The sequence below is a fragment of the Protopterus annectens genome, chromosome 3.part1, assembly GCF_019279795.1.
Source record: "Protopterus annectens isolate FY-2018-M chromosome 3.part1, PAN1.0, whole genome shotgun sequence".
NCBI lineage: Eukaryota > Metazoa > Chordata > Ceratodontiformes > Protopteridae > Protopterus > Protopterus annectens.
The window spans coordinates 454,452,953-454,480,174 of record NC_056732.1 but is presented as its reverse complement, the minus strand read 5'-3'; the positions used below and the strand labels follow the sequence as shown (position 1 = coordinate 454,480,174).

Sequence of the window (27,222 nt, the reverse complement as noted above, 5' to 3'; positions counted from 1 at the left end):
ACTTTTTTTTTAGATTCAGATAGGAATATATTAAAGTGTAGCTTAGATGTTTTCTTTATTTATTTGAGACTGTCCTTCAATGTTGTTTTAAATATTTCCTGTGATTTTGAACCCTGATGTAACTGATTACTTACTGAGTATTTTCTTGTTCTTTTATTATTTATTATTAAATATATTTAAACCTTTTAATTGTGGCTGGTCTGTTTAAAGATATTTAAGCTCTTAGGGTACTTGCATATCTATATGGTGACACTGTACACGTCACTCCTAAATAAACTTGCTCTTGGTCAGACTACCATTTGGATTAATAGTAACATTACACAGTAAGATTGGACACCCTTTGTTAAGGGTGTTAAAGTAACTGATGAGAGTTGGCTGATGGCAGTTTATAGTCTGGGCAGAAGGGGTCATAGCTAGCAAACCTGTGCCAGCCTTCCCCAGGTGTGTGTGTGTGTGTGTGTGTGTGTGTGTGTGTGTGTGTGTGTGTGTGTGCGCCTGTATACAAATCAAATCTCAAAGTGTGTGTGTGTGTGTGTGTGTCAGCTACTTGGGCAGGGACACAAAGCACTGGTTGGACAGAGAGGGTGCTGGAGATCTTGGTTTGGCCACTCGGCTGAGATCTCAACCCTATAGCTGTGCCAGTGAGGAGTCTTACTGGGGATCTGGAGTAAGAGGAAGAAAACAGTCCCAGACTGACTGTGGTCTCTGTGTGCTCTTAAGGGAAATTGCACTTTACTGTGTGTGTACTTGTAATCCTCCCAGTATATATGCTCCCCACTATTGCCAGTGGTGAGGATTGAGGCTCATTGATTACCAGACCAGTGCAGGGGCGTCACAGGGGTAATGAAGGTTTTATTTTTAGATAAGATGATGAAGGATGGCGAGGGGGTTTTACCTGGGTAGATGAGAAGAAGTTTTGTTTTGTTTGGTTTAAGGATGAGCTGACAGTTTGAGAGCCAATTTTCAGACAATAGGAAAGACTCCTGGGTGTTATTGAGGAGTTTTTGTTGAGAGGAGGCTGAGCATGTAAGAGTTGAATTGTCAGCATATTGAACCATAGTGACGTGAGGTGTGGAGTTGTTTGGTGAAGACAGAGGCTCCAGGATGGAACCTTGACAGTAACTGGAAGAAGAGGGGGATAATTCTTTAACATTGATTAATTTTGAGTGATTAACCATATTGAAGGCCTTAGATAGGTCTAGGAATATGACAGATAGAAAGTGTCCATTATTCCTATGCTGATTAACTGTACTGGTGAAGGACATTAGGGATGGGGTGGTGCTGTGAGAGTGGCAAAAGCCATGCTGTATATTTGTTAGCAATTTTTGCTTGTGAAGGTAATCCATGAATTGGGTTTCAACATCTCTTTCAAAAATTTTAGACAGGGGGAATAAGATTGCAATAGGGCGGTAGTTTGTGAACTCAGTGGAGTTTCCTTGTTTATGTAGGGGTAGAATGTGTGAGATTTTCCAAATAGTAAGAATCAGTCTGTAAGAGATAGCTCTATTAATGAGTATGGCTACTGGGTAGGCTATTCCTTCTACTGCAATATGTAGGAATTCAGCAGGGAGGTTGTCTGCTGCTAGAATAGATGCTTTAAGCCTTTTGAGAAGTTTTTTGATTGTATCAGTAGGCACTGGTTGAAATGTAAACTGGTTGGTGGATGTTTGTATGAAAGTATTGTTTTGGTCTGTGACAGGAATGGAATCGTCAGTAGTGGACTGAGACTTTGCGAGGGCTTGAATTGTTTCTGTAAAGTAAGTATTAAACTGGGTTGCTAAATTATCTGTATTGTTGGGAGTTGACGGAGTGGGAGTAGCTGATTTGCCTTGGTGTAATATGTTGTTAACTGCAGCCCAAAACTTTTGTGGATTGTTTTGGTGTTTTTTCTGAATATTGTGGTAGTAGTTGGTTTTATCCCATTTTACCATTTTTTTTGGCTTTATTACGTAGTCCTAGGAATGTTTGTCTTTTTAAGTGGGATATGTTTTTGTGAAATTGTTCCCAGGCCTTATCTCAGGCCTTAAGTACAGATTTGCATTCTTTACTTAAGCAGGGTGCATAGTTCTATTTAACTCTGATAGTTCTTGGTGGTGCATGGTGGTTGAGGATGTTTAAGAAGGTGGAATTAAAGGAGTTAACTGCATCATCTAAGGATAACTGTTTGAGAGATTCCCAGTTGCAGCTTTTTAGGGAGGAAATTACGTTGTTGGAGTTGAAGGTTTTTTTGTCTCTGATTAGATGATAGGTAGCTTGGCAGGTTTGATGAGTTTTGGATCGAAGGAGAAAGAATGGCTGGTGGTCACTCAGGCTGTCAGGGAGACAACTTGAATGGGACATTTGGGTTGGGGTATTAACTAAGGTCCAGTCTAATATGGATTGTCAGTTTGAAGTTTTATCGGCCCTAGAAGGAGATGTGATTAATTGGGTAAACCCTTGAAGGTTAATATGGGATGTTGGGTATGGAGAGGAGAAGGTGAGCCAATCAATGTTGAAGTCACTCATTAGGATTATTTCTTGAGGAAGGGAATTGGACGCCCAGTGTAGTATGCTTTCTAGTGTGGGAATATTATTTACTGGTGGGATGTATCCACCTAACATGTTTATGTTTTTAATGGGATTGATTTTTAACTTGGCAAGTATTATTTCAGCATCTCCTAAGTCAGGGGTTTTTGCATCTAAAAGCTAGAGTGATAGGTTATTATTAAATATGATTGCTACACCCCCTCCTCTTTTGATTTCCCTGTCTTTACATAGAATGCTGTATCCTGGTGCAATGATTTCATTACTGTTAATGTCAGGTTTTAGCCAGGTTTCTGTTAATATTACAATGCCTTTGCATGGAATGATAGAATAACATGATCACTGTTAGACTCCCAGATCAAATCCACTCAGGTACAGCAGTACAGCATCAGTGATTCGGGGACAAATAGTACTGACTGCAGATAGAAACACACAAACACAGAGACAACAAAGGTAATAATGACAAGTCACTAAACTGCAGTTAATTGTGCATTCTGTACTGAACTTCAGAACTTGTGAATATTTTGAGGACCTTAGAAGACTTGGTATAGTTTCATATGAAAGTACTAAGCTAGCTGCCTGCCCTTGTGGGCCATTTAAAGCCTAGCCAATTTCCCTTATAAAAGTGAGAATCAAACATTGTACCTTATGTCTGTGAGGTAAACACATTAACCATTATATCAATCTCAAACAATAAAATGCATTTATTTGATAACCAGGTAAGTGAACTAGTCCAAGCACCACTTTAAGCCTACAACTAAGACATGGACAAGGACACATTTTGCGTTATGTGAAGCAGTGAAGAGATGATCAGTTATTGTCTGTCTTTCAGTTACTTAGATGACCCCAATGGGACCACCAAGGTAATTGCTTTCTAAAAATTCTGTAATTTAGACAGAGCTCTACTTTTGCTAAGTAAGAAAAGGATTTTTTTAGGCAGTGCAAGTATAGTAATTGTATTATGATTTGAAACATATTAAACAAGGCAAAACAAAATACAGGGTGCTCTAGTAATACGACATACTTGTCATGATAGGCACTCGTATGTAGGTGGAGCTGTGCCGCTGACATAATCAGGGCATAAGGAGACTCGCCATTTGTTTGAACCCTCTCCTAACTTAGGGAAGGAACACGTGGCTTCACCTGAATTCTGTTATTTGGAAAACTGTGAATGAGAGAATGGGATGACACCACTTAAAAGCAGGCTTGGAGCAACAGTACTCTGTGGGAAGTACCTGCTCCTGTACACAAATAGTTGTTTAATGTTTGCTAATCAGACAGAATCCACTAGGCATAGCTGCATGTTGTGAGGGATAACCCAGGAGCTTTGGTCTGGTTGGGTGAATTCATTATTCATACAATCTGCAGCTAGTGAATGCTGGATTTAAACAGCTCTTTAACATGTGGCTGATTCCCATTACATTGTCTTAATTTATTTATCACCACCCTCCTAATTCTCTCCAATCTCCCTCTCTCTATCCTGTGCACTCCTTTATCCTCTAATCTATTCACCACTCCCCGCCTTCTGTTTTCCTCTCTTTACTCTGAACCCCCTAGCTCCCTCTTCTACTGTGAGGCAGTATCCTCCAGTAAACAGCAACAAAACTCTGTAAATACAACTGTATATACCTGGGTGCAAACCTGCTGTTTTGTGTTCAGTACTAACACACTATGATTCAATATATTTTCATTGTATGCTTACCAAAAATTTAATTACATACTTTTTATGCTGATTACTCTATCTACTATTAGTGTTCTACACTCCATTTTCCCAGAATGAGACAGAAAATGGTCCATCTGGATGACTGCTCTAGGCAGGTTAGCAGACAGTAAATACAAAATTAAAAAGAGAAGTAACTGCACCAAACTGCCTTCTATAGTCATATATATACCATAGCTAGAGAAGGGAGAAAACAAGTAAAAGACAAGTGAAAAACATAGCTATGTAGCTTTTGTTCACAGCACTACAAACTCTCCTCCATTCAAGTAGTTGATTTGTACAAACAAATTTGCATGTGAGGTTCTGTGATCAAGAAGACAATCCTATTTCTCTTTGCCCTACAACAAGGCGTAAATCAAAGAGAATTAAAAATAATCCCTATGAAAGTGGGGATAGCACTGAAAAGGCGGGCATAACATGGAAAGAGTGGATAAAAAAGGCCTATTTTATCTCAAAAGTAAACAGCTTTCATTAAAAATATAAGCCACAACTGAGTTAAAGAAGTGCAAAAAGTGAGTTATCACTTATTTCTTTCATTCTTGTTTGCAGATAATTTTTTATGAAGGCAAGTGCTTTACTGGAAGGAAGCTTGAGGTCTTTGGAGACTGTGATAATTTCCAGGACAGAGGCTTTATGAACCGAGTGAACTCCATCCGTGTGGAGAGTGGTGCCTGGATATGCTTTGATCATCCTGACTTCCGAGGACAGCAGTACATTCTAGAGCATGGAGAGTACCCCAATTTCCAACACTGGAACGGTCATAATGATCATATGGGATCCTGCAGACCTGTCCGAATGGTAGGTGCAATATTAGAGTTTATACGCCTGCCAAGTTAATTCATGTGCCTTTATAAATTATTATACAATCTGACAGTGAATGATGATGTGGGGAGAGGCCTGGTCTGCCCAGTATTATCTGATATTCTTCTGTTTTGTTTCTTTTTAATTTTTTTGTCTGATATGCAACTAACCATTTGTTGGTAATGGAGTCTCTCCTCACTCCTCTTTGTGTCAAGTTCCTGGGTGCCACTTACCCCCCGTCCTATTCAACTTAATTCACTGTTCTTTCTTAGGCCAGATAAAACATTGATTTGTTTATTTATTTTATTTTTAATTCTCAGTTTTATGACTGGGTAAGAGTGATGGTCTATTGACCCTTTTTAGTCACAGCCCGGGTACAGTGTACAATAGAAAAAAATAATTGTAGAGTATAGTGAATACATATTCCAATTATAGAAAGTTTGATAGTAAATTAAAATATAGCAAATTAGACAAATACATGTAATATACAGAGGGAAACAGCAGCACTTATATACATAGTAAAGGTTAATAGTTACAATAGAGCATTTACAAAGTGTCAGAGCTTCTTTATTTACAATGTATACAGTTGTGATTAAATAATTTAGGGCTACATGCATTGATAAACTGCAAACATTTAGCCAGTGTCTTGGAAACAGATGCATTAAGATTAATTTTACAAATGTTGCTTATGATTTGCCACCCCCGCACCACCTTAATAATGGGTGCTAACTAACCCTTTGCATGCCTGTGGGATGGTGCACAATTGATGACCACAGCATACTCACTTCCATGGGTTTTCACTGAGGTCGGTGTAAGGGATGTGGGGCTTAAACAAACTATTCCAATGTCTGCCTTTAAGATAGTCCCTCCTGGTCTACCCTTGAACCCAGTGACAAGGGAAGGATTTTCACTAAGGTTGGTACAAGGGAAGTAGGGCTTAAAAATGTCAAACTATCTCTGATGACTGCCTTAATAATGGCCCTTACTGGTTGACCCTTGACCCCACTGATGCGGAACAAATGGAATAAGGGATATGATAACCATCAGGCAGTATTACCAAATGAAGAAAAAATAAACTTTTAACCCTATGCAAGTATTAGCAGCTGATATTTAGCACCTCTGGCAGAGAACATAATGTAGAGAGAGAATTACATTTTTGGACACAATTCCATGAAACTCGTACTTGTACTAATTTCAAATGCAAAGCACCATGTTTTCAAATCCTAATTAGAATTGTGGTTTCAATAAAACATTGCCTGTTCACATATGTATTTAATTTATTTATTTATTGATGTATTGTTAACTGGGTCAGCCCTTTTGAGCTAGGTCTATTTTTGGGTCCACTTTGATTTATTGAAGTTTCAAAACTTTGAAACCCATATGGCAGAGACCATATGATTGAAGTTTTGAAACTTTGAAACTGCAATAAAAACACTAAAAGTAGTACGTTTTTGCAGGGGGCCAAACCACCCTGCACCCACCACACCTCCTGCTGATTAAATACACCAACTCTGAGGTTACACTACAGTGAGGGAAATGGTAAATCTCCTGTTCCACACTGTACTGTGATCTCAGTTCAAAGTCTTCAAAGTTTCAAAAATTCAAACATATGGTCCTGGCCATATGGGTTTCAAAGTTTTGAAAATTCAGTAAATCAAAGTGGACCCCTACTTTCAGACAGGATCCACAGGAAAAAATCTCCCATGTAACAGTTAAGTCAAGAAAAAAAAAAGCATAATTATTTACAGGTCTTATAAGGTTAAAATCAGATATTGTATATAACAAAGCATATATTATATAGAATAATATCCTATACAATAGGAAATGAAAAAAGACAAAAACAAACTTACCTGGACTGATCACAGCATAGTTAGTTGTGTTTATCACGTGTGTATTACAGGTGGAATGGAAGCATTACTAAGCTTGTGTAATCAGGTGTAAACAGTTATCATCACACTTGTAAGGCAAAGCCTAATAGTAATGTTTTTACACAGGTTCATAGGAGGTTACTAGGTTAATGGCCCTAGAGCCTTAACAAACCTAGCCATGTAATACCCTTGCTCCCTAGTTGACTATGGTTAGAAGGCCATTATTAGCAAAGCAAATCAATAATTAACACTGACTGTCCCTGTCCATGAAGGACATAGGTGCCACCCCCCCCCCCCCGGGTGAATTTACGATCTTCCACCTAATTGTCAAGGTTGCACTTAAACAGGGTCATTAAGGAGCTCTGCTTCTTTTGAAGTGGGAGTTTATTCCAGAGGAGTGGCAATCTCTGGTAGACATGCCTGTCTCTCTAACATGTTTTGCTTATGTCACAGACTAGGTTGATATCCCTGGAGTGAATGACTCTTGTCCCATATGATTTGCAGACATGCAGCATTTCCATTAGCACAGGGTCAGAGATCGCTCTGTAGACCAGGCACAGGTCACTTCTCAGCAGCCTGTAGGATACAGAGTATACAGACAGGGCCTTCAGCTTTTGTTTACCTTAAATTGTGACTTTAATGCTTATTTTCCGTTATTCTAGACATGCCTCATTGTGATCATCATCATCATCATCTTCTTTCGGCTGTTCCCGTTAGGGGTCGCCACAGCGGATCACCTGTTTCCATTTCTTCCTGTCCTCTGCATCTTGCTCTGTCACACCAACCACCTGCATGTCTTCTCTCACCACATCCATAAACCTTATCTTAGGCCCTCCTCTTTTCCTGTTACCTGGTAGCTTCATCCGTAGCATCTTTTTCCCAATATACTCTGCATCCCTCCTAAGCACATGTCCAAACCAACATAATCTTGCCTCTCTGGCTTTGTCTCCAAACCTTCCAACCTGGGCTGACCCTCTAATATACATATTCCTAATCCTGTCCACCCTCGTCACACCCAGTGCAAATCTTAACATCTTTAACTCTGCTACATCCAGCTCAGTCTCCTGCCTTTTTGTCAATGCCACTGTCTCCAACCCATATAACATAGCTGGTCTCACTACCCTCTTGTAGACCTTCCCTTTCACTCTTACAGGTACTCGTCTGTCACAAATCACTCCTGACACTCTTCTCCACCCACTCCATCCTGCCTGTACTCTCTTCTTCACCTCTCTCCCACACTCACTGTTACTCTGAACTATTGACCCCAAGTATTTAAACTCATCCACCTCCGCCACCTCTATTCCTTGCATCCTCACCATTCCTCTATCCTCCCTCTCATTCACACACATATATTCTGTCTTAGTCCTGCTGACCTTCATTCCTCTTCTCTCTAGAGCATATCTCCATTTCTCCAGGGTCTCCTCCACCTGTTCCCTACTCTCACAACATATCACAATGTTGGAAGACATGGCCGAAGGCAGGAAGAGAGGAGAAAGGCTAGGAATGTGATAGTGAGGGTCAGAACTTTGAATGTTGGCAGTATGACTGGTATAGGGAGAGAGCTAGCTGATATGATGGACAGAAGGAAGGTTGGTATATTGTGTGTGCAAGAGACCAGATGGAAGGGGAGTAAGGCTAGGTGTATTGAAGGTGGGTTCAAATTGTTTTACCATGGTGTGGATGGCAGGAGAAATGGCGTAGGAGTTATTCTGAAGGAACAGTATTCTACAAGTGTTTTGGAGGTGAAAAGAGTGTCGGATAGAGTGATGTTTATGAAGCTGGAAATTGATGGTGTAATGATGAATGTTGTTAGTGCATATGCTCCACAAGTTGGGTGTGCAATGGATGAGAAAGAAAAATTTTGGAGTGATTTGGATGAAGTGGTGATGGCTGTACCCAAGGGTGAGCGAGTGGTGCTTGGAGCAGATTTCAATGGGCATGTTGGTGAAGGGAACAGAGGGGATGAGGAAGCGATGGGTAGGTATGGTGTTAAACAAAGGAATGCAGAAGGTCAGATGGTAGTGGATTTTGCGAAAAGGATGGACATGGCTGTGGTGAAAATGTATTTTAACAAGAGGGAGGAGCATAGGGTGACATACAAAACTGGAGGAAGATGCACACAGGTGGATTATATCTTATGTAGGAGGGCCAGTTTGAAGGAGATTGGAGACTGTAAAGTGGTGACCGGGGAAAGTGTAGTTAGGCAGCATAGGATGGTGGTTTGTAGGATGACGTTGGTGATCAAGAAGAGGATTAGGAGTGTGACGGCAGCACCAAGGATCAAATGGTGGAAATTGAAAAAGGGTAATTGTGAGGTGGAGATCAGGGATGAGTTAAGACAGGCACTGTGTGGCAGTGAAGAGTTATCAAATAGCTGGGTAACTACAGCAGAGCTAGTAAGGGAGACTGCTAGAAAGGTGCTTGGTATGACATGTGGACAGAGGAAGGACGACAAGGAGACATGGTGGTGGAATGAGGAAGTACAGGAGAGTATACAGAGAAAGAGGTTGGCAAAGAAGTGGGATTGTCAGAGAGATGAAGAAAGTACACAGGAGTATAAGGAGATGAGGTGCATGGCAATGAGAGAGGTGGCGAAGGCTAAGGATAAGGCATATGAAGAGTTGTATGAAAGGTTGGACACTAAGGAGGGAGAAAAGGACCTGTACCAATTGGCTAGACAGAGGGACTGAGCTAGGAAAGATGTGCAGCAGGTAAAGGTGATAAAGGATAATGAGAGAAACATACTCACAAGCGAGGAGAGTGTGTTGAGGAGATGGAAAGAGTACTTTGAGGGGTTGATGAATGAAGAAAATGAGAGGGAGAGAAGGTTGGATGATGTAGGGATAGTGCATCATGAAGTACAATGGATTAGCAAGGAGAAAGTAAGGATAGCTATAAAGAGGATGAAGAATGGAAAGGCTGTTGGCCCAGATGACATACCCATGGAAGCATGGAGGTGTTGAAATGGCAGGGGAGTTTTTAACCAGATTGTTTAATGAAATCTTGGAAAGTGAGAGGATGCCTGAGGAATGGAGAAAAAGTGTTTTGGTAACGATTTTTAAGAATAAGGGTGATGTGCAGAGCTGTAGTAACTACAGAGGGATTAAACTGATCAGTCACAGCATGAAGTTATGGGAAAGAGTAGCGGAAGCTAGGTTAAGAAGGGATGTGATGATTAGTGATCAGCAGTATGGTTTCATGCTGGGAAAGAGCACTACAGATGCGATGTTTGCTCTGAGATTGTTGATGGAGAAGTACAGAGAATGACAGAAGGAGTTGCATTGTGTTTTTGTAGACTTAGAGAAAGCATATGACAGGGTGCCTAGAGAGGAGTTGTGGTATTGTATGAGGAAGTCAGGAGTAAAAACACAAAACGGCAACCAAACTGAATAAAGTACAAACCAATGGCATGGCAAACTAGCAAAAGAGTCCACAAATGTAATAAAATAAAACTATTTAATTGAACTGTTTTAAGTGCTTTTCGTAAGCCTGACCAACAAACTTCATCAGAAACAAGTTCACAGAGAAGAAAACTCTTCTTTATATAAAAACAGGTGATTACCATTAACCAATTAAATACACTTTGTTTCAATAAGTGAAAAGACCATCATATTAAAGTGGCAACTACATATAAAAGTCAAAAGTAGCAGTTCACTGATCTAAAATCATGACTCAAAAATATATTCACACTCAACACTTACTAATCAACGGACACAACCTTTACAGTTGAAAATTCTCAACTGAACTATTAAAAATAGGCAACATTTCACCTCTTTAAACTTTTTAATTTAAGAATATTGCTGATAGAACAGTTGTCATTTAAGCCTGGAGGATTATAGGCATTCAGCCTAACTTGGCAAGTTAATTCAAGTTCTTCTAGTTTTAATGATCTAGGGCCACCCCTACTGTCATACTTTACTTGGTCGATAATAATAAATTTGAAGGCATGATCTTTATTAATAAAAATATGCTTGGCTAGGGAATTCTCTAATTTATGTTTATTGATGGCATAGTGGTGCTCATAAATTCTGTCAGGTTGAATTGTTGGATGTTTCACCTACGTTCAACAAAGAATTAATTGGTTCCACTTCGGTGAAAGTCTTGTATGATAATCAACAATTGAACATCGACTGTCCTGTAATTTCTGATAGCCAAAGTTAACAATTTCCAGTGATAATCACAAATAAAGCAGGGGACTTTAAATTGTATATTTTTTCCTCTGTTGAGTTTTGTCCAGATATTGTTGAATTTCTATCTAAAGGTCTGACTTTTGTTCCATCTCAGCCACTGAATATAGTTAATACTATTGTCGACATTAAAACCTATATTAGGAAGCTGAATTTTAATTTAATTATTGGAGATGCTTTAAATATGGATAACCCAATAAATTCCACATCCCTAGTACGTACAACCCCCCCCCATTGCATCCAGTTTTACAAATGTTCAAACAACTGTGTGAACTGGATATTAGACATGCTGCAAAAGTTCGGTTTAAGCACAAGGCTTTTCATAACATCAATAGGGATGAACGTGAATACTTGCAGTATATTAAGTCTCAGGGTTTACATTTTTGCAAACCAGATAAGGGTGGTGGCTTAGTTGTCTTTGAAAACGGTGATTACCAACAATGTATGAATGTACTATTGAATACCAGTGCGTATGATATAAGTTCACGTTCTGAGGTTAATAAGGCATACAGTTTAATTAAAAACTGTATAGAGGATATGTATACTGAAGGCAGAATTGAACAGAAGATTTACAATTATCTGTCAACAATTTATCCTAGATATCCGATCATATTTGGCATCCCCAAGATACACAAGAGTATGGAAAATCCTCCCTTGAGACCATTGGTAGATAGTCGAGGTTCACCTACCTACTCTTGTGCGAAAGTGGTAGATGCTATCCTGCAAAAATACTTATGTCATGAGGACCAAATTTGTAAGGACTCATGGACATTTTTGAAAAAGATTGAGGCCTTAGAATTTAATGTGAACTTTAACTTCCTCACTATTGACGTGAAAGATTTATACACTTGTATTCCTCATGAGATTGCCATAGAATGGGTGGATTTAATGTTAAAGAAAAATAAGGCCACAGTTGCAGAAATGAGTTTAGCCATGGAACTTATTGATTTAGTACTATCTAATAACGTCATCATGTTCCAGGACCAATTTTTTCTGCAAAAAGTAGGGGGTAGCAATGGGGTCACCTTGCGGAGCTAGTATTGCAAACCTTGTTATGGCATACTGGGAATCAGAATACGTATTTAAGAACAATGCTATTTGTGATTCTATTGTTTTTTACACAAGATACCTTGATGATATTTTTATTCTCATCAATGGAGAAGAATGTGTTATTAGGTACGTGTTGGATTACTTTAACAGTACAACTCATTTCCTACAATTCACTTCTACATTTAACACCGACGTTATAGCATATTTAGACATTTGGTTAGTAAAAAAACTATGAATTAGGTAGTTTTGTAGCAAAGATATATAGGAAAAATACGTATTCTAACACGTTCCTACATTTTTCCAGTAGCCACCCATTTTATCAAAAGAGGTCAGTTATTAAAGGGCAATTAGTGAGAGCTTCAAGAATGATAAGTCTAGTTGAAGACTTTCTTGAAGAATGCTCCATCTTGAAAAGTATGTTTATGCATCGTGGCTACCCCGAGTCACTTTTGGATGACCTTATAAAAGAGGTTAAGGTGAAGAGAGTGACTAAAGTGTACATACCACTCTTAAGTGTTAAAACTTCACCTATTTCCCCTAGTATTGGTAATAATGTAGTTGAGAATTCGGTGGTTAGTCCTAGTACACTGAATAGTGAGGTTAAGGATGTTACGCTAAGCTTTATCACCACATATACTGCACATAGTTATTCATGTATTGGAATATTACAGAAAAATTGGGAATTATTCAAGACAAACCCAAATATTCATCTTAAAGTAGGTGATTTCCCTAGGGTGACATTTAGAAGAGGGAAGAATTTAAAGACCCTCTTGGAACAACAATATATACCAATAGCCCGCTGTAATGGTATGAACAAATGTGAAAGTTGTAGCTATTGTAAATTTGTGGAGGTTACTAACAATTTTAATATTAATGACACACAATATAAACTGAAAGACAAGTTTAATTGTAACTCTAGTTTTGTTGTTTACTTGGCTAGGTGTAGATTCTGTTTTGCTTTTTATATAGGAAAGATGGAGCGTAGGCTCCTTGACAAAATTTATGAGCACCAATATGCCATCAATAAACATAAATTAGAGAATGCCCTAGCCAAGCATATTTTTATTAATAAAGATCATGCCTTCAAATTTATTATTATCGACCAAGTAAAGTATGACAGCAGGGGTGGCCCTAGATCATTAAAACTAGAAGAACTTGAATTAACTTGGCAAGTTAGGCTGAATGCCTATAATCCTCCAGGCTTAAATGACAACTGTTCTATCAGCAGTATTCTTAAATTAAAAAGTTTAAAGAGGTGAAATGTTGCCTATTTTTAGTAGTTTAGTTGAGAATTTTCAACTGTAAAGGTTGTGTCCATTGATTAGTAAATGTTGAGTGCGAATATATTTTTGAGTCATGATTTTAGATCAGTGAACTGCTACTTTTGACTTTTATATGTAGTTGCCACTTTAATATGATGGTTTTTTCAATTATTGAAACAAAGTGTATTTAATTGGTTAATGGTAACCACCTGTTTTTATATAAAGAAGAGTTTACTTCTCTGTGAACTTGTTTCTGATGAAGTTTACAGGAAGTCAGGAGTGTCAGAGAAGTATGTAAGAGTAGTACAGGATATGTACGAGGGTAGTGTGACAGCGGTGAGGTCTGCTGTGGGAGTGACGGATGCGTTTAAGGTGGAGGTGGGGTTACAGCAAGGATCAGCTCTGAGCCCTTTGTTATTTGCAATGGTGATGGACAGGTTGACAGACGAGATCAGATAGGAGTCCCCATGGACTATGCCTCATTGTGATATATTGTCAAATTAAATATGGGTAATGACACGTTTGTATATTAATATAGCATCAACAAGAACATTAGGTTGGAGAAGCTATATCAATTAGAGGAACAGTGTACATCATGGGAGGAAGTAGCTGAATTATTTATAGATCTTACAATGTATGAGCTGAGAATCTAAATACCACAGAAAACTGTATTTTAATAGCCTGACTTTCACTGAAAGCAAATTATGCTGTTTTTTTTTGACACAGAGACATTGCAGTAATTTAATGCATTGTACATTTGCTCAAAATGTTGAGAAAGTAACCACTGTAATGGTGACTTGAACAAATGAGTTTGTGATACTGGCATAGTTCACAAATTTAATAAGCAACCCCAAGGGAATTATTTAAATGATTATAAGTTATCATCTTTTTACATTTTCAGAAGTGGTAATGAAGCTTTGAGCTTTTGTTTTTTAGTGGAAGCTAAGCTATAGATTTATGATAATATTTTAAATATACACTTGCATTTTCAAATGATTCTATGAAGAAAGGTAACACTAATTTCATAAGCAGAATAGTCCATTCCAAAGCATGTGGTCATTGAAAATAAAACATACAGACTTATATTTAGAGTTCGAGGACACTTAGCCTCTGGCCTTTTTCCTCACAATACACATAGGCCTTGAATTAATTTGTAATGTAATGAAAAAAAAAAAAACAGCAGCAATACAACAAAACAGTTAAATTTTTTTGGCTGACTCATTCTGTTTACAAGCATGAGAACAAAGAAAATATTTACTAGCATTAATGCTTTTGTTTGCAAATAGTTATTTTACATTTTCATTGAGGATACCACTTCTGCTTTTTCTGAAAGTTGTGAAACAGAGGTCCAGGCAGTCAAAGGGTCAAGTAGGACTTTGTTACTATATACTATATATATATATATATATATATATATATATATATATATATATATATATATATATATATATATATATATATATATATATATATATATATATAGGATCCGTACAGATCCACGACGGCACTGTCTGCCGAAGCAGACACCACCGAACATACGTAACTGAAAGTGCTGTTCACCGAAGCAGCACATTTGGATAAGTATGCTCGCTGTGCCAGTCGCACTACAGTGCAGTTAAGGGAAAATTCTCCTTTCTCCACTGTAGTGTGGTAGTGCGACCTCGGAGTGAGAATATAAAAGTAGGGGGGGTGCAGGGGGGCTTGCCCCCCTGCATAAAAGAAGAACTATTGTTTTTTTTTTCAAACGCACTTTAATGAAAGTACTTTTTCAGTGAAAGCACTTTCGTTAAAGTGCGTTCGGTTATTGTGGATTCGGACTAGTGAACTTTCGTTCAATAATCCTAGATCCATATATATATATATATATATATATATATATATATATATATATATATATATGGGTCTACTTGAGATGTTCGAAATTTCAAAATGCCGACATTCATATGTCCGAGACCATATGATCGACATTTTGAAATGTCGAACATGTATAGCGGAGATTGCTATACAGTGCGGAACCGGGAGATTTCTCTTTTCTGCACTGTGGTGTGATCTCGGAGTAGGAATATTTAAGTAGCAGGGGGTGTGGGGGATGCAGGGGCGCTTGCCCCCCTGCTAAACGCTGTTAGTGAAGTGTTTTTGTGTGTTTTATGTTATGTAGGGGATGTTCAATATTTCAAAATGTCGAGCATATGGTCTCGGCCATAGGAAAGTCAGCATTTTGGAATGTTGAACATCTGAAGTAGATCGATATATATATATATATATATATATATATATATATATATATATATATATATGATGCATAAAGTTCATAAATTATACCTTACTCTTCACAGTTATGTACAGCTAAATAGTATGACAATGTTGTAAAGTGGCTGCGTTGTACAAACATTAACAAAAAGCCATATATTTCTATATGCTGTGACTATCTCCAGCCATGAAAATGCACTTACCACATTTTAAAGTATTCTATGGACATTTAACCAATAGCAGCCTCTTGCTATGAATGTACATAAAATAGTTAAAAAATTAAGTCTGGAACATCACTGTATAGATGCTTTGCTTAACTACTATATCTTGTTAACTGCAGATAAACATTCCCCCTACACACTATCCTCAATCTGAGAAACAGTATTTATGTAAACATGTATACAAGTACCATGCACCATGGTGATGGGCTCACTAACATGATGAACAGTACCAACCACAAGTTTGGTATCTGATCTGGTGGTGTGACACAGCCTGAATCCTGACTACAAACCATTACTCCATTCATATTACAAACCTATCCATTTCTTTAATGCATTTGCCTCCCTTAGGCCCTCTAGATAGATTCTCTGTCTGGTACCATCTATCAGAGAGCCCCCCCATCTCATTATTATAGCTATCAGAATGGGACTTCAGTGTTGTAGGCATTAGGCAATAGTACTTTTAGCTACATATGAATTTTAATCCCAGTGAAATATTAGCTGTGTAAGACGATTATTCCTATACTGTTTACAGGTATTGTATGGTCATGTACTGGAGCTGTGACAAGGAGTTAATACTCTGCATTCAACTCAGATATAATTTTTTCAGCACGGTGAACACTACAGAATCGAGATTTTTGAGGGCTGCAATTTCACTGGTCAAAGTATGGAGTTCTGTGAAGACTGTCCTTTCCTGCAGGGCCGTGGCTGGAACAAGAACTGTGTTAATGCCATCAAGATTTTTGGAGATGGAGCGTAAGTAGTACATATGAAGAGAGAGAAAGAGAAAGAATCTTAGATTTTTTACATGTACAGCATTATACACATAATACAGTTAAGTACCACTATAAAGGATGTCTAGTGAATTTATGGGCAAGGTAATTAGAGTGCATTATAAAAATATTCTGTAACTGTATAATATCATTCTATAATATGGTTTCCAGTGTCTTGGACACTGCAGTGGCTTTAAGTTCATAGGTTCATAGGGTATTACTAGGCTAACGATTCAAGAGCCCTTACAAGCCTAGCCAGTTTTGAAAAGTTATTTAAAAAAATTATGACAGTTTTGTCTTATCTTGTCCATACTGAGGCTGCCGAATGCAGCTCTGTGTTGGTGCCTAGTAGAAATAAAATCTAAGCAGCTTCTGCATACTGAAATCAAAGTCTGATTAGCTGCTGCTTTAGTGCCTTGTAAAAACAAAGTTTGATTAGTACACATAAACTTTGCAGACTATTAACCTTTTAAACTTTGTGCAGTACTATTGAAATAACTTGTCTATATAACAGACAACACGTACAATACTGTACAATTTGTAGAGTTTACTGTCTCAGCTTTACACTTTTCAAACAATACAGACGATGATCTCCAGTGCTGAGATCTAACAAGAAATCATATCCAAACCCATACACTTTTAATGTCCTTTTTTATATCCTTTCTCATGCCATTCGGATCTTGTCCATGAGAAAAGCCTGTTGTTATTTAATACCTTTGGAATTTGCAGTCTGTTACTTTGCTATCTTCTGATGTCATACAGTCTGTTCTGTTTCGAGGTGAATAACTTTAGGGATGTGAATGTTTCCGTATGAAAGCAGTTTTGCCATACTCCCTGCACCTGTGTCTCAGGAAATTTCTTATCTGTAATTTTCCTTGAAGCTTGTACCAAACATTGAACATTCAGCTGGATGCATTTTTTAAGGAGTTATCCTTATCAGCATTTTCCTCATGCTGTACCAGACCCTCATGTTACATTTACAGATGAGTGCCTTTTCTGATTTTTAGCTAATAACAGTTCAACACTTTTTTAGCAAACAAAAATGTATGCATCTAACTGACTAAATTATCCTGCATATATTCTAGCAGACAGAAGTGTATGCATCTAACTAGCAAACAGAAGTGTACATGCACTATTATTTTCAGTATATATATATATATATATATATATATATATATATATATATATATATATTTATATATATATATATATATATATATTTTTTTTTTAATTATTAAACAGAAGTGTATATGTCTAAATATATATCTAACAAGTTTACCCAATTTTCTATTCCTAGGGGAAAGATAACAAGGATCAGCAAGCAGAGTTTTGAATATTTTTACAGACTGCCTCTGTCCATAAGGGACATGGGTGCCACCCCAGGAGTGAATTTGCGATTTCCTATCCATCGGTCCAAGTTGTGCTTCAAGATGGTCAGCAAAGGGCTCTGCTTCATGTGAACAGGAAACTTATTTCAGAGGAGGGGCAATCTTTGGGAAACAAATCTGTTTCTCCAGCATGATCTGTTCATGTCAGAGATCAGGTTTAGATCCTTGGAAAGGGTAACCCTTGTGCAGTTAGTTTTGTGAATATGCAACTTTTCCATCAGGGCTGAGTCAGAGACAGCTTTGTAGTTCAGACATAGATCACTCCTCAGTAATCAGTAGGAAACTGAATACAGTGATTGGATTTTTAATCAGTCCACATATAACATGTTGGTTGTACCCTGTATTTTTTTGGTGAGAAACTGAGGACACTCCAGCTGTTCCAACTGCCTGGCAAGGTACATGCCAAAGGGTGCATTGTACTTGATTATTGGTCTGTTTAGGGATGAGTACAACTATGGCATCCTTAGATTTGGATGCCATGTCCTTACTTTTAAGCTGAGCAACACAGAGGGATTTCTTCAGCACTGTAGACACGTGGTGGTCAAAGCTCTGATTACTATCTATCTGAGTACCCAGATCTCTCACTACTGAGTCCACTCTTGGGGGTTGCTATTAATGTTATAATTTGAAGGGGTATTTGATTTCCCAAAGGGTACTTTTATGCATTTCTTCACATTTAGCTTGAGGCCATGGCTTTGACACCAATTATTAGTCTGCATCATACTTTTCTGTAGGATATCAACATTGTTTGGGGAGTCAATAATTGCCCCCAACCTGCAGTCATCAGCAAACTTTGTCAGCCAAAGGACGTCTACATTTGCCTTGACATCTGAGAAGTATCTCCTAAACAGGTGGGGGCCAGCACTGAGCCCTTATGTGTTACTAAACTGGTGACTGGCCTCTTGCTGGATGTGGACTCCCCAACTCTAACAATATGTGTCCTATCCATGAGCCATTTGGCTATCCATCTAGTGACGTAGAGGTCTATGCCCAATTTTGTGAGTTTCTCTATAATAACTGTGTGGGATATTATGTAAAATGCCTTTTCCAAGTCAAGGTAGATGGTATGCACCATTTTGCACTCATCCATGACCTTGGTGACCTTCTCAAAGAAGTCCACAAGATTGAGCAGACAGGACCTGCCCTTGATGAAGCTAAACTGGGTTGGGTCTAGTGTCTGGAGATTTCCTATGTCATTATTAATCAGGTCCATGATTATCCTGTCCATAGCCTTCCATATGAGGCTAGTCAGACGTATGGGTCAGTAGTTTCCTGGGTCAGTTGATGGTTCCCTGTTGTGCAGAGAGATGACTGTTGCTGTCCTCCACCCTACTGGGACAAAGCCTGTCTGGAGACTGTGGTTAAATAGAGATCAGAGTGGATCTACTAGGTCATGTTTCAAGCTATTTAATAGGCACCCGGGGATTCCATCAGTGCCCATTGATGTGGTGTTTCTAGCTTTACAGAGTGCAGAGAAGACCGGTTATTTTCTGATAACAGGCAAAAGAATGGTAGGAGGTATTTTATGGGGAGTGACCGGAGGGGAAGAGGGGGTGAAATTTGAGCTGAATTTTTCAGCCAGCAGGTTTGCTATTTCTTCTGGCTGATTATAGGTAGTAATTTACAGCCAGTTCAGTATATTGTTGAGTGTTTCCCTTTATGATTTTGGACATAACTAAAAAATGATTTGTGGATATCCTTTACATGGGAGGCTATTATAGTCTTGTATTTAGCTTTGAAGACTTGACTAGTTCCCAGATTTGCCTGTTGAGGCTAATGAGGGATTTTTTTTTTCTCTGTTGTGCTCACTCTGACTTACTTCTACACAAGAATGTTTTACTTCTGTTATATAGTCTATTTATGCCAGGGGTCCACCAGGGTGATTTATTTTTCCAGCTAGACCTGGGTTTAGTTTGGTCAGGTATTGCTGTTTCTATGCAGTTGTCTAAGTTATTGTACAGGACATTCATGTGTACTTCTGCATTATTTCAAAGGAGACTGATTTATGATGTGATCATACCAATGAGGACTTTATGCTGGGGGGGTTGCAATGCTCCCCCATGTTTATGAGTACTATGTCAAGGATATTTGAGCCCCTAGTGGGACTGCAGACCAGCTGTTCCAGAGCATTTGCACTGACAAAGTTCAGGAATCTCTAAGCCTGCATGTTAGTGGTCATATATGTTTCCCAGTTTACGGATGGGTAGTTAAAATCTGCCATGAGTAGTATGTTGGGCTGAATGATAAGTGATTCTAGTAACTTCTGGTATGCGGAGTGGTTTTCATGGTTCATGACTAAGAGACTGTATCTAGCATTGATATGGTGGTGGATTTTACCTGTGGTCAGCTGGACATGGAGTACCTCAAGCGAGTCATCCTGCTTGACCAATCTAGAGGTGTGATTGCTTTTTGATGTGAATGGAAAGGGTCTATATTAAAACATTGAACACTTAAAACAGCGAACAATGTTTCATCGACCCTTTTTCAGCGAAAGCTGAAAATGTCGACACTTCAGAACAGCGATTTCTTTCTTAGGGAAAGAAATCGCTGTTCCAACCAAAAAAAAAATAAAAAACAGTAAACACTTCCAAACACATACAGACGTACCTTAACCCTAATTCTACCCCCCAAAAAAGTAAACAGCTGAAAACACATATGCACGTAACAACCATGCATCTAATGCAAAAAAAAAAAAAAGTAAACATTTTAAAACATATGCACTTACCTTAACCCACACCCTAACCCTAAGATTGCACATTTATGTAAACAGTTCCAAACACATACACACTTACCTTAACCCTAATTCAGCCCCCCCAAAACAAAAGTAAACAGCTTAAAACACATATGCACTTAACTAAACCGTACATCTAATGCAAAAAAAAAATAGTAAACACTTTCATACATATGCACTTACCTTAACCTGCACCCTAACCCTAAAGTCAGTAACTGTTGCACATTTACGCTCGGGATCTATACCGGACAAGGGACCACACTACAGTGCAGAACACACCAAAGCAATGAAGAGGCCAAGCGACTTCTTTCCCAGGGAAAGAATTCGCTGAAGAGCTGCTTCACTGTTTTGCCTGTTCGCTCTTTAGGTGTCGATGAAAACACATTCAACAAAATGCGTTTTCGTCATTCTAATAGGAACCCAAATGGAAACACCTCTTCCTTTTGTTTTTCCCTTTTCAGAGGATGGTCTGAATGTGTTATAGGCATTGTAGCCTTGCACTGCTGCAGTGCTTTCCACAGCCTTGAACCACATTCCTGTAACTGCACAAATATCAGCATTTTCTAGGGCAAAGAGAGCTTCCAGGGAATGCAGTTTCTTGTTAAGACTCTTAGCACTGAGCAGTAGTACCTTCAGTTTTAGTGCCAACCTAGTGGTCACTTTGTTCTTATTCACCAGCTATACCTGATACACATCATTTATTTCCTTAAGGACTTACAATCAATGAATGCGGGAACCACGTTTCTTCATACACCTTCTAGCTGTTATGGATCTTGGCCTATATCATGTCCACCTATATACAATTCCATGATGTTCTCAATGCCTAGAAGTGCATGCTTTTATACACACACACTGGCTGTATGAGTACAGATACACCTCTGTTTGTAGAATGATACCTACAACATCTTCCAAGTTTCTCTAGAGATCATATTAGTATCGATTGAGTCTCTACATCGAATGGTCATGACCTCGCCCACACCAGCCATTCTTCAGAATCCCAGGCTGTTACTTGATTGAAGTTCACCAACAGCCCAGGCAGATGCCTTGCTTTCATGCCATCAGGCCATCTGAGTTTGAGAACTTATTCAAAACTAGCAAAGATGACAAAGCATGGGCTGTGCTCCCTAATGAAGTATGGTACAGCTGGAGTAAAACTCTTTGATGATACAGAGAAAGCTTTTATAAGAGTCAGAATAGCTGCAACACATTCCCAGTATTACAGCAAATTGTGTCTAATGTTTAATGCAGGCCCTGTTAATCAAGCCTAGGAAAGTACATGAATGTGCTACCTTTGTCAGTGCTCATGTTTGCCAGAAAAAAAAAACACTGGAAACTGGAAGCATCGCTTTTCATTTTTTAGCTGGAACTGTGGAATAGTTTATCATAAGCATAGCCGGCCTTAGGCATAGGCTAACTAGCTGGCTGCCCCGGGTTCCGCTTTAGCAGGGGCACTTTTCATGTATTTAGTTGTTTATTTTTTTTTTGTAGTAAAGAATTTTTTTCTTTAAAATATGTTGAATGAATACAGGAAAAAAATGAAGATTAAGACGAACTGTGAGAACAAGGAAGAAAAAAGTAATCTGGATGGTGTAGGTAGACCAGGATCAGGGAACTAGGTACTGTGGGGGAGGTATGCTTTGGACTCCTTTTGCCTAGGGAACCAGTTGACCAAAGGCCAGCCCCGATCATAAGCTGCAAGGAATAAGCAACTTGAAGCAGTTTAACTTCTTTTCACCATTCCATATATTGTATCAGGTTGCCGGTGTCTGGTAGGCCCTGGGGCGATTAAGGGTTTGAATTGTTAATGAGCTGCTTTCTAAAACCAAAGGTATAGATTTTGATTCATCCCACCTCAGTTTGCCTGCTGTGCAAATATGAGCAAATCACTTAACCAGAAAAAAAGTTGTGGATAAGCACCCTACCCTGATTAACAAATGCAAATAAATGAATGCCTAATTGGTAGACATTTATTGTTTTTTTATCTTGTAGATTCCTATTAATAAAGACACCTTTTGCCATATTCAGTTTGCAGTTACATGCTTATTATCACTTATATTTCTTTATTTAATGCACACATTGAAATTTTAATGCATTAATGGGCTATTAGCAATTCAGACAGAACTTTGAAAAGAAGAAGAATTAGATAGCGTTCCAGTCTGTGTAAATATGTGTCAAATAATGACATTATTTCATTAGGATTCCTTTTATGTTCTTCTGTTTCCATAGTCTTTGCTTATATAGAGTGTTACCACCCAAAGTCATAATCCTCTGTTTTGTCAATAAGCATTTTGCTGTGATAGTACCAGTGATTTACAATTGCTACGTGATGACTACAGGTAGGTAGAGAGATACAGAACAGTTGTAAATAATTTAAAATAAACTTTTATTTAATTTATAGTTCCTTGGCATTAGGTACCAGACAAAAATTATCAATATGTAATAAAATAAATTGAATTTTGAGTATATTATTGTTTAATGAAATTGTCCAGACATAATCAACTGTTCCTTTAATAAGACACATAAGAAAAAGTATCCACTTTTAAAAAGCGCCATTGTAAGACTGAGTATGCACAAAATACTTCTGCTGTATAGCACTAAAATGAAAATATGGATCTCTATCATAATTTCAAAGACTGAAATTTTGAGATCTGAAATTGTGAAAAAGGGGTATGGGATTGCCTCCTCTTCTCAAGTACAGCAACGTTGGAGTTAGTATATATAATATTTTATATGTTTTACAATTATGAAAAAAATAGATTTATCCTATTAGCTGTGCAGTGAGATTTCAAAGTATCTACATTTTCATCAAAAGAGTGAACAATTCAGTATGTAATTTTTTTTTACATCTCAAAACAAAAGGTAAAGACTGCAGCAATTCATTATGCTACACCTCAGCTTTGTCACAGGATAACAACGTCATGTCAGTGGTGGTGGTGGGGTAATGCTACTGGTCCATTGGGTATCACTTATATCAATAATGCGGGTTGGAAACAGATGCATGTGCTGGCATGGGATCCTTATAAACCAGCAGTAATATTAGAGTGCCTCAGAACTTCCATCTTTGTGATGATGTCATGACATTCTGTCACCACTGAGATGTCAGTGATGATACAGAGAGCCACCTCCCTTGAACCAGGATGCTGTGAGCAGACATGAACAATGTATCACCTCCCTCATTATTACAAGGTGATGTAATTTGCAGCAAAGCAGAAGCCACAGGAAAAGCATGTCAAATGTTAGCAGAATATTGGTTACAGAAGTATTTGTCCTCTCCTAAGTAGGTTCACACTGGTTCCCTCAGTTAAAGAAGAATAGCTGGGTTGCTGAAAAGTTATCTGCAAACCTGTAAATCTCATGGCTGTTGAGAGCCCAGAAGGCCAAATGACCACAATGTGCGGCTAGGTTATATAAAATTCTACACATTTACAGATGGTTCTGCTAAGCACTGCGAGCTTATGATGTGAAATGTTCTGTTTTCAGTTTATTACTTAGCACGTCATAGTTTTATGACATTTAATACTTAATTAGTTATGGTACTCAAAAGTTACATTAAAAACCTGCATAACGTGCACTGTTTCCATTTTGTATAAGAATAGCTGAAGCAGACAGAAAATGTTAGAAAAGCTCTTTTCCTTGGAAAGAAACTTCCACGCTGCATTTCAAAATGAGTATACTGAAATGTTGAAATGGAGTGGGGTATGATGCATGGCTATGTGGGGAACTGTAGGCATCAGATAGAAAGGCCTGACTATCCTATTGTAAGTAGCAATCACTGTCCCCCGACAACAACACTCCACACTTTCTACAATAACACAACTTCTCCTGTTGATGCATACAGTTTAGCACCACACAGTCGAAGCCACAAAACACTATTCTGTCATGATCCTTTCTTAAGGAATAACTGGCCCATGTATGGGCCATATACAATGATAGAACAAAGTAATTGTCATAAAGTAGAGTGAGAAAAGTGACTTTTTTTTTTTTTTTTTAAGAAAAGAAATGGAAAAGAAGTGACTGGTTAAATTCAGTGTCCAGATGATCAATGTGTTAAAGGTGTTCCATAATGTCTAAAGTCTGACCTCAAGTGTATACTGTGGTGGTATATGTGAGGAGGTCCACCTGAGTACACTGAGACTGCCTTATAAAATAAAGTTGGAAAAAGAATTACATAAAATAGTAGTTATCAGGTACTGTATGAGAAACAGATGAACAATGTATGCTCGATAACTGACAATAGCAATGCAGTTTTAACATCTTCCTAACTTATAAGGAAGACTTGACAAACTGGTTAATGGTAACAAGTTTTAGTTATATGTATTCTGACCAAATTTTAACATGTAAATAAAAAAGCAAATAAGATTCAAGCACAACTGAGACAGAATAAATGAGATAGGGTGAGTAAGCAAAAAATATATTAATTTTGCAAGTATGGACTACTTGCTCAAGCACATGACTGTTTTAAAGTTAGCTATAGTACTCCTAGTTATGTGACTTAATTTTTAGCAATGAGATGGGGGTACTTCATGGAAGTGATTTTTTATGTACTTAATAAGGGACTTTAATATGCTCACTTGTAGAAAATGAAAGTACAGTTGTATAAAATCTTACTATAACAGTAGATGTCTTTCTCTTCACCGCTGCAGTATTCAATACAGAAGGGATGTCCTGCCTTGGGCAGCCCATCGCTCGGCCATTATAAATAAGCTTAAAAGAGATCTTGTTTGCCCTACACATCACATTTATGCTCCCACAAAGAATGAAGGGCATAAAAGGGACGTATGGATGCAACTATCTAGAACTGAAGTGGCCCAGAAGAGAACAGTTGTCATAGGCAAAGCAGTCCACGTACATCCAGAAGGAAAAAATACAGAATATAGAAGAGGAGGTTGGAAGGTTGGAGTGAACGGTGAAGAGAAGGACATCTACTGTTATGGTAAGATTTTACACAACTGTACTATGTCCCTCTATATCACTGTTAAAGTATTTGAAACAGAAGGGAGAGTAAAAAAAGCTCAAGAAACAGAATGGGAGGTGGAAGGCTGAGAAGAACCCTCAACAAACTCACACAAATGGTTTCAACAAAACCTGCTCTGGCCCTAGAAACTATATTCAAATTATAATGCTTAGTAAGGGTATACACAGAAGACTAAGTAGCAACTTCAAGGATGGAATTGGTGTCCAACCCCTTGAAGAAAGCACCAGAAGAGGCAACAGTCCTAGTGGAATGAGCTCTAACAGAAACAGATAGGGACTTGCCATGAAAAGAATAGCAAAAGGAAATGGCCTTAGATATCCAGGATGAGATGGTTTGCATAGAAACAGCCAAACCCAAGGACCTGGAATGAAAGGAAACAAAAACTTGATCAAACTTACAAATGGTCCTAGTTTTATCCAAATAGTACCTGAGCTGTCTGTGCAAATCCACGGTATGCAGGACCCGCTCAGTAGCAGACTGAGGAGAAGAGAAAAAGGAATGGCATTGTACTGACTGATTCAAGGACAATTCATTGACTGCCTTGGGCATAAAGAAGGATTAGTATGAACAGACACCCTGTTCCTCTGAAAAAACAAAAAAAGAGGAATGGCCATAATGGCCTGGAGCTCGGAAATCCTCCTAGCAATAGTAAGAGCCAGCAGCAAAACAGTCTTCAAGGTACAATGTTGCAAAGAAGCAGAATCTGAAGGCTCAAAAGGAACCTGAATCAATTTTTCCAAAAAACATTAAGGTCTCAAGGAGGAGGAATAGGCTTTCTTGAACGCCTAACATGCAGGATGCCTTTAAGAAATTGCTTGACCTCAAAATAAGAAGTCAAAGGAGGATTCAAGAGCAGGCAAGCAGAAATGGCTGACAAATGGGCCTTCATAGAAGAATAGGTAAGGCCAGAGTGGAGCAACTCACACAAATAACAGAGAACCAGACAGACCCCCCCACTGAAAAAGAGTCCTGGTTTCGAGCATGGCACCAGACTGAAAATCTCTTCCATTTGGACATATAAGATTTTCTGGTTGAGGGTTTTCTTGCCTCCTGTAAAACCCTGAGCACATCCTCAGAGCAAGTGCCTGAAAGGGATCAAAACCCTATCACCCACAATGTCTGTTGCAAAGTGGGCAGGTGGGGATGGATGAGAGACCCCTTGTCCTGTGTGAAGAGATCCAACCAGTGAGGTAACTTGTGATGATTGCCCCTGGCCAGATGCATTAAGAGGGTGAACCAGTGCTGTCTCGGCCAAAAGGGAGTCACTAGCAAGATTTTTGGGGTGTCCAGCTGAATCTTCTGCAGAAATCTTGAAAGTAGAGGAAGAGGAGAGAAAGCACAAAGAAATCTCCCCTTCCAAGGAAAGGATAGGGCTGCCATCTTCCAGGCCAGATGGCATGGCACTCTGGAGCAGAAGGGAGGAAGCTGTCTGTTCACAGGGGAGACAAAAAGATCTACCTGAGGAATACCCCACTG

General features: G+C 38.5%; 1 protein-coding gene across 1 annotated transcript in view; it reads left to right on the top strand.

Moving 5' to 3' along the window:
* Positions 1-27,222, top strand: part of CRYGN (crystallin gamma N) — a 52,106-nt gene that overhangs the window by 16,097 nt on the left and 8,787 nt on the right. The window contains exons 2-3 of the mRNA XM_044066907.1: positions 4,793-5,041; positions 16,490-16,635. Of these exons, the coding sequence (XP_043922842.1) occupies positions 4,793-5,041; positions 16,490-16,635 (395 nt within the window). The remainder of the gene's footprint in view (positions 1-4,792; positions 5,042-16,489; positions 16,636-27,222) is intronic.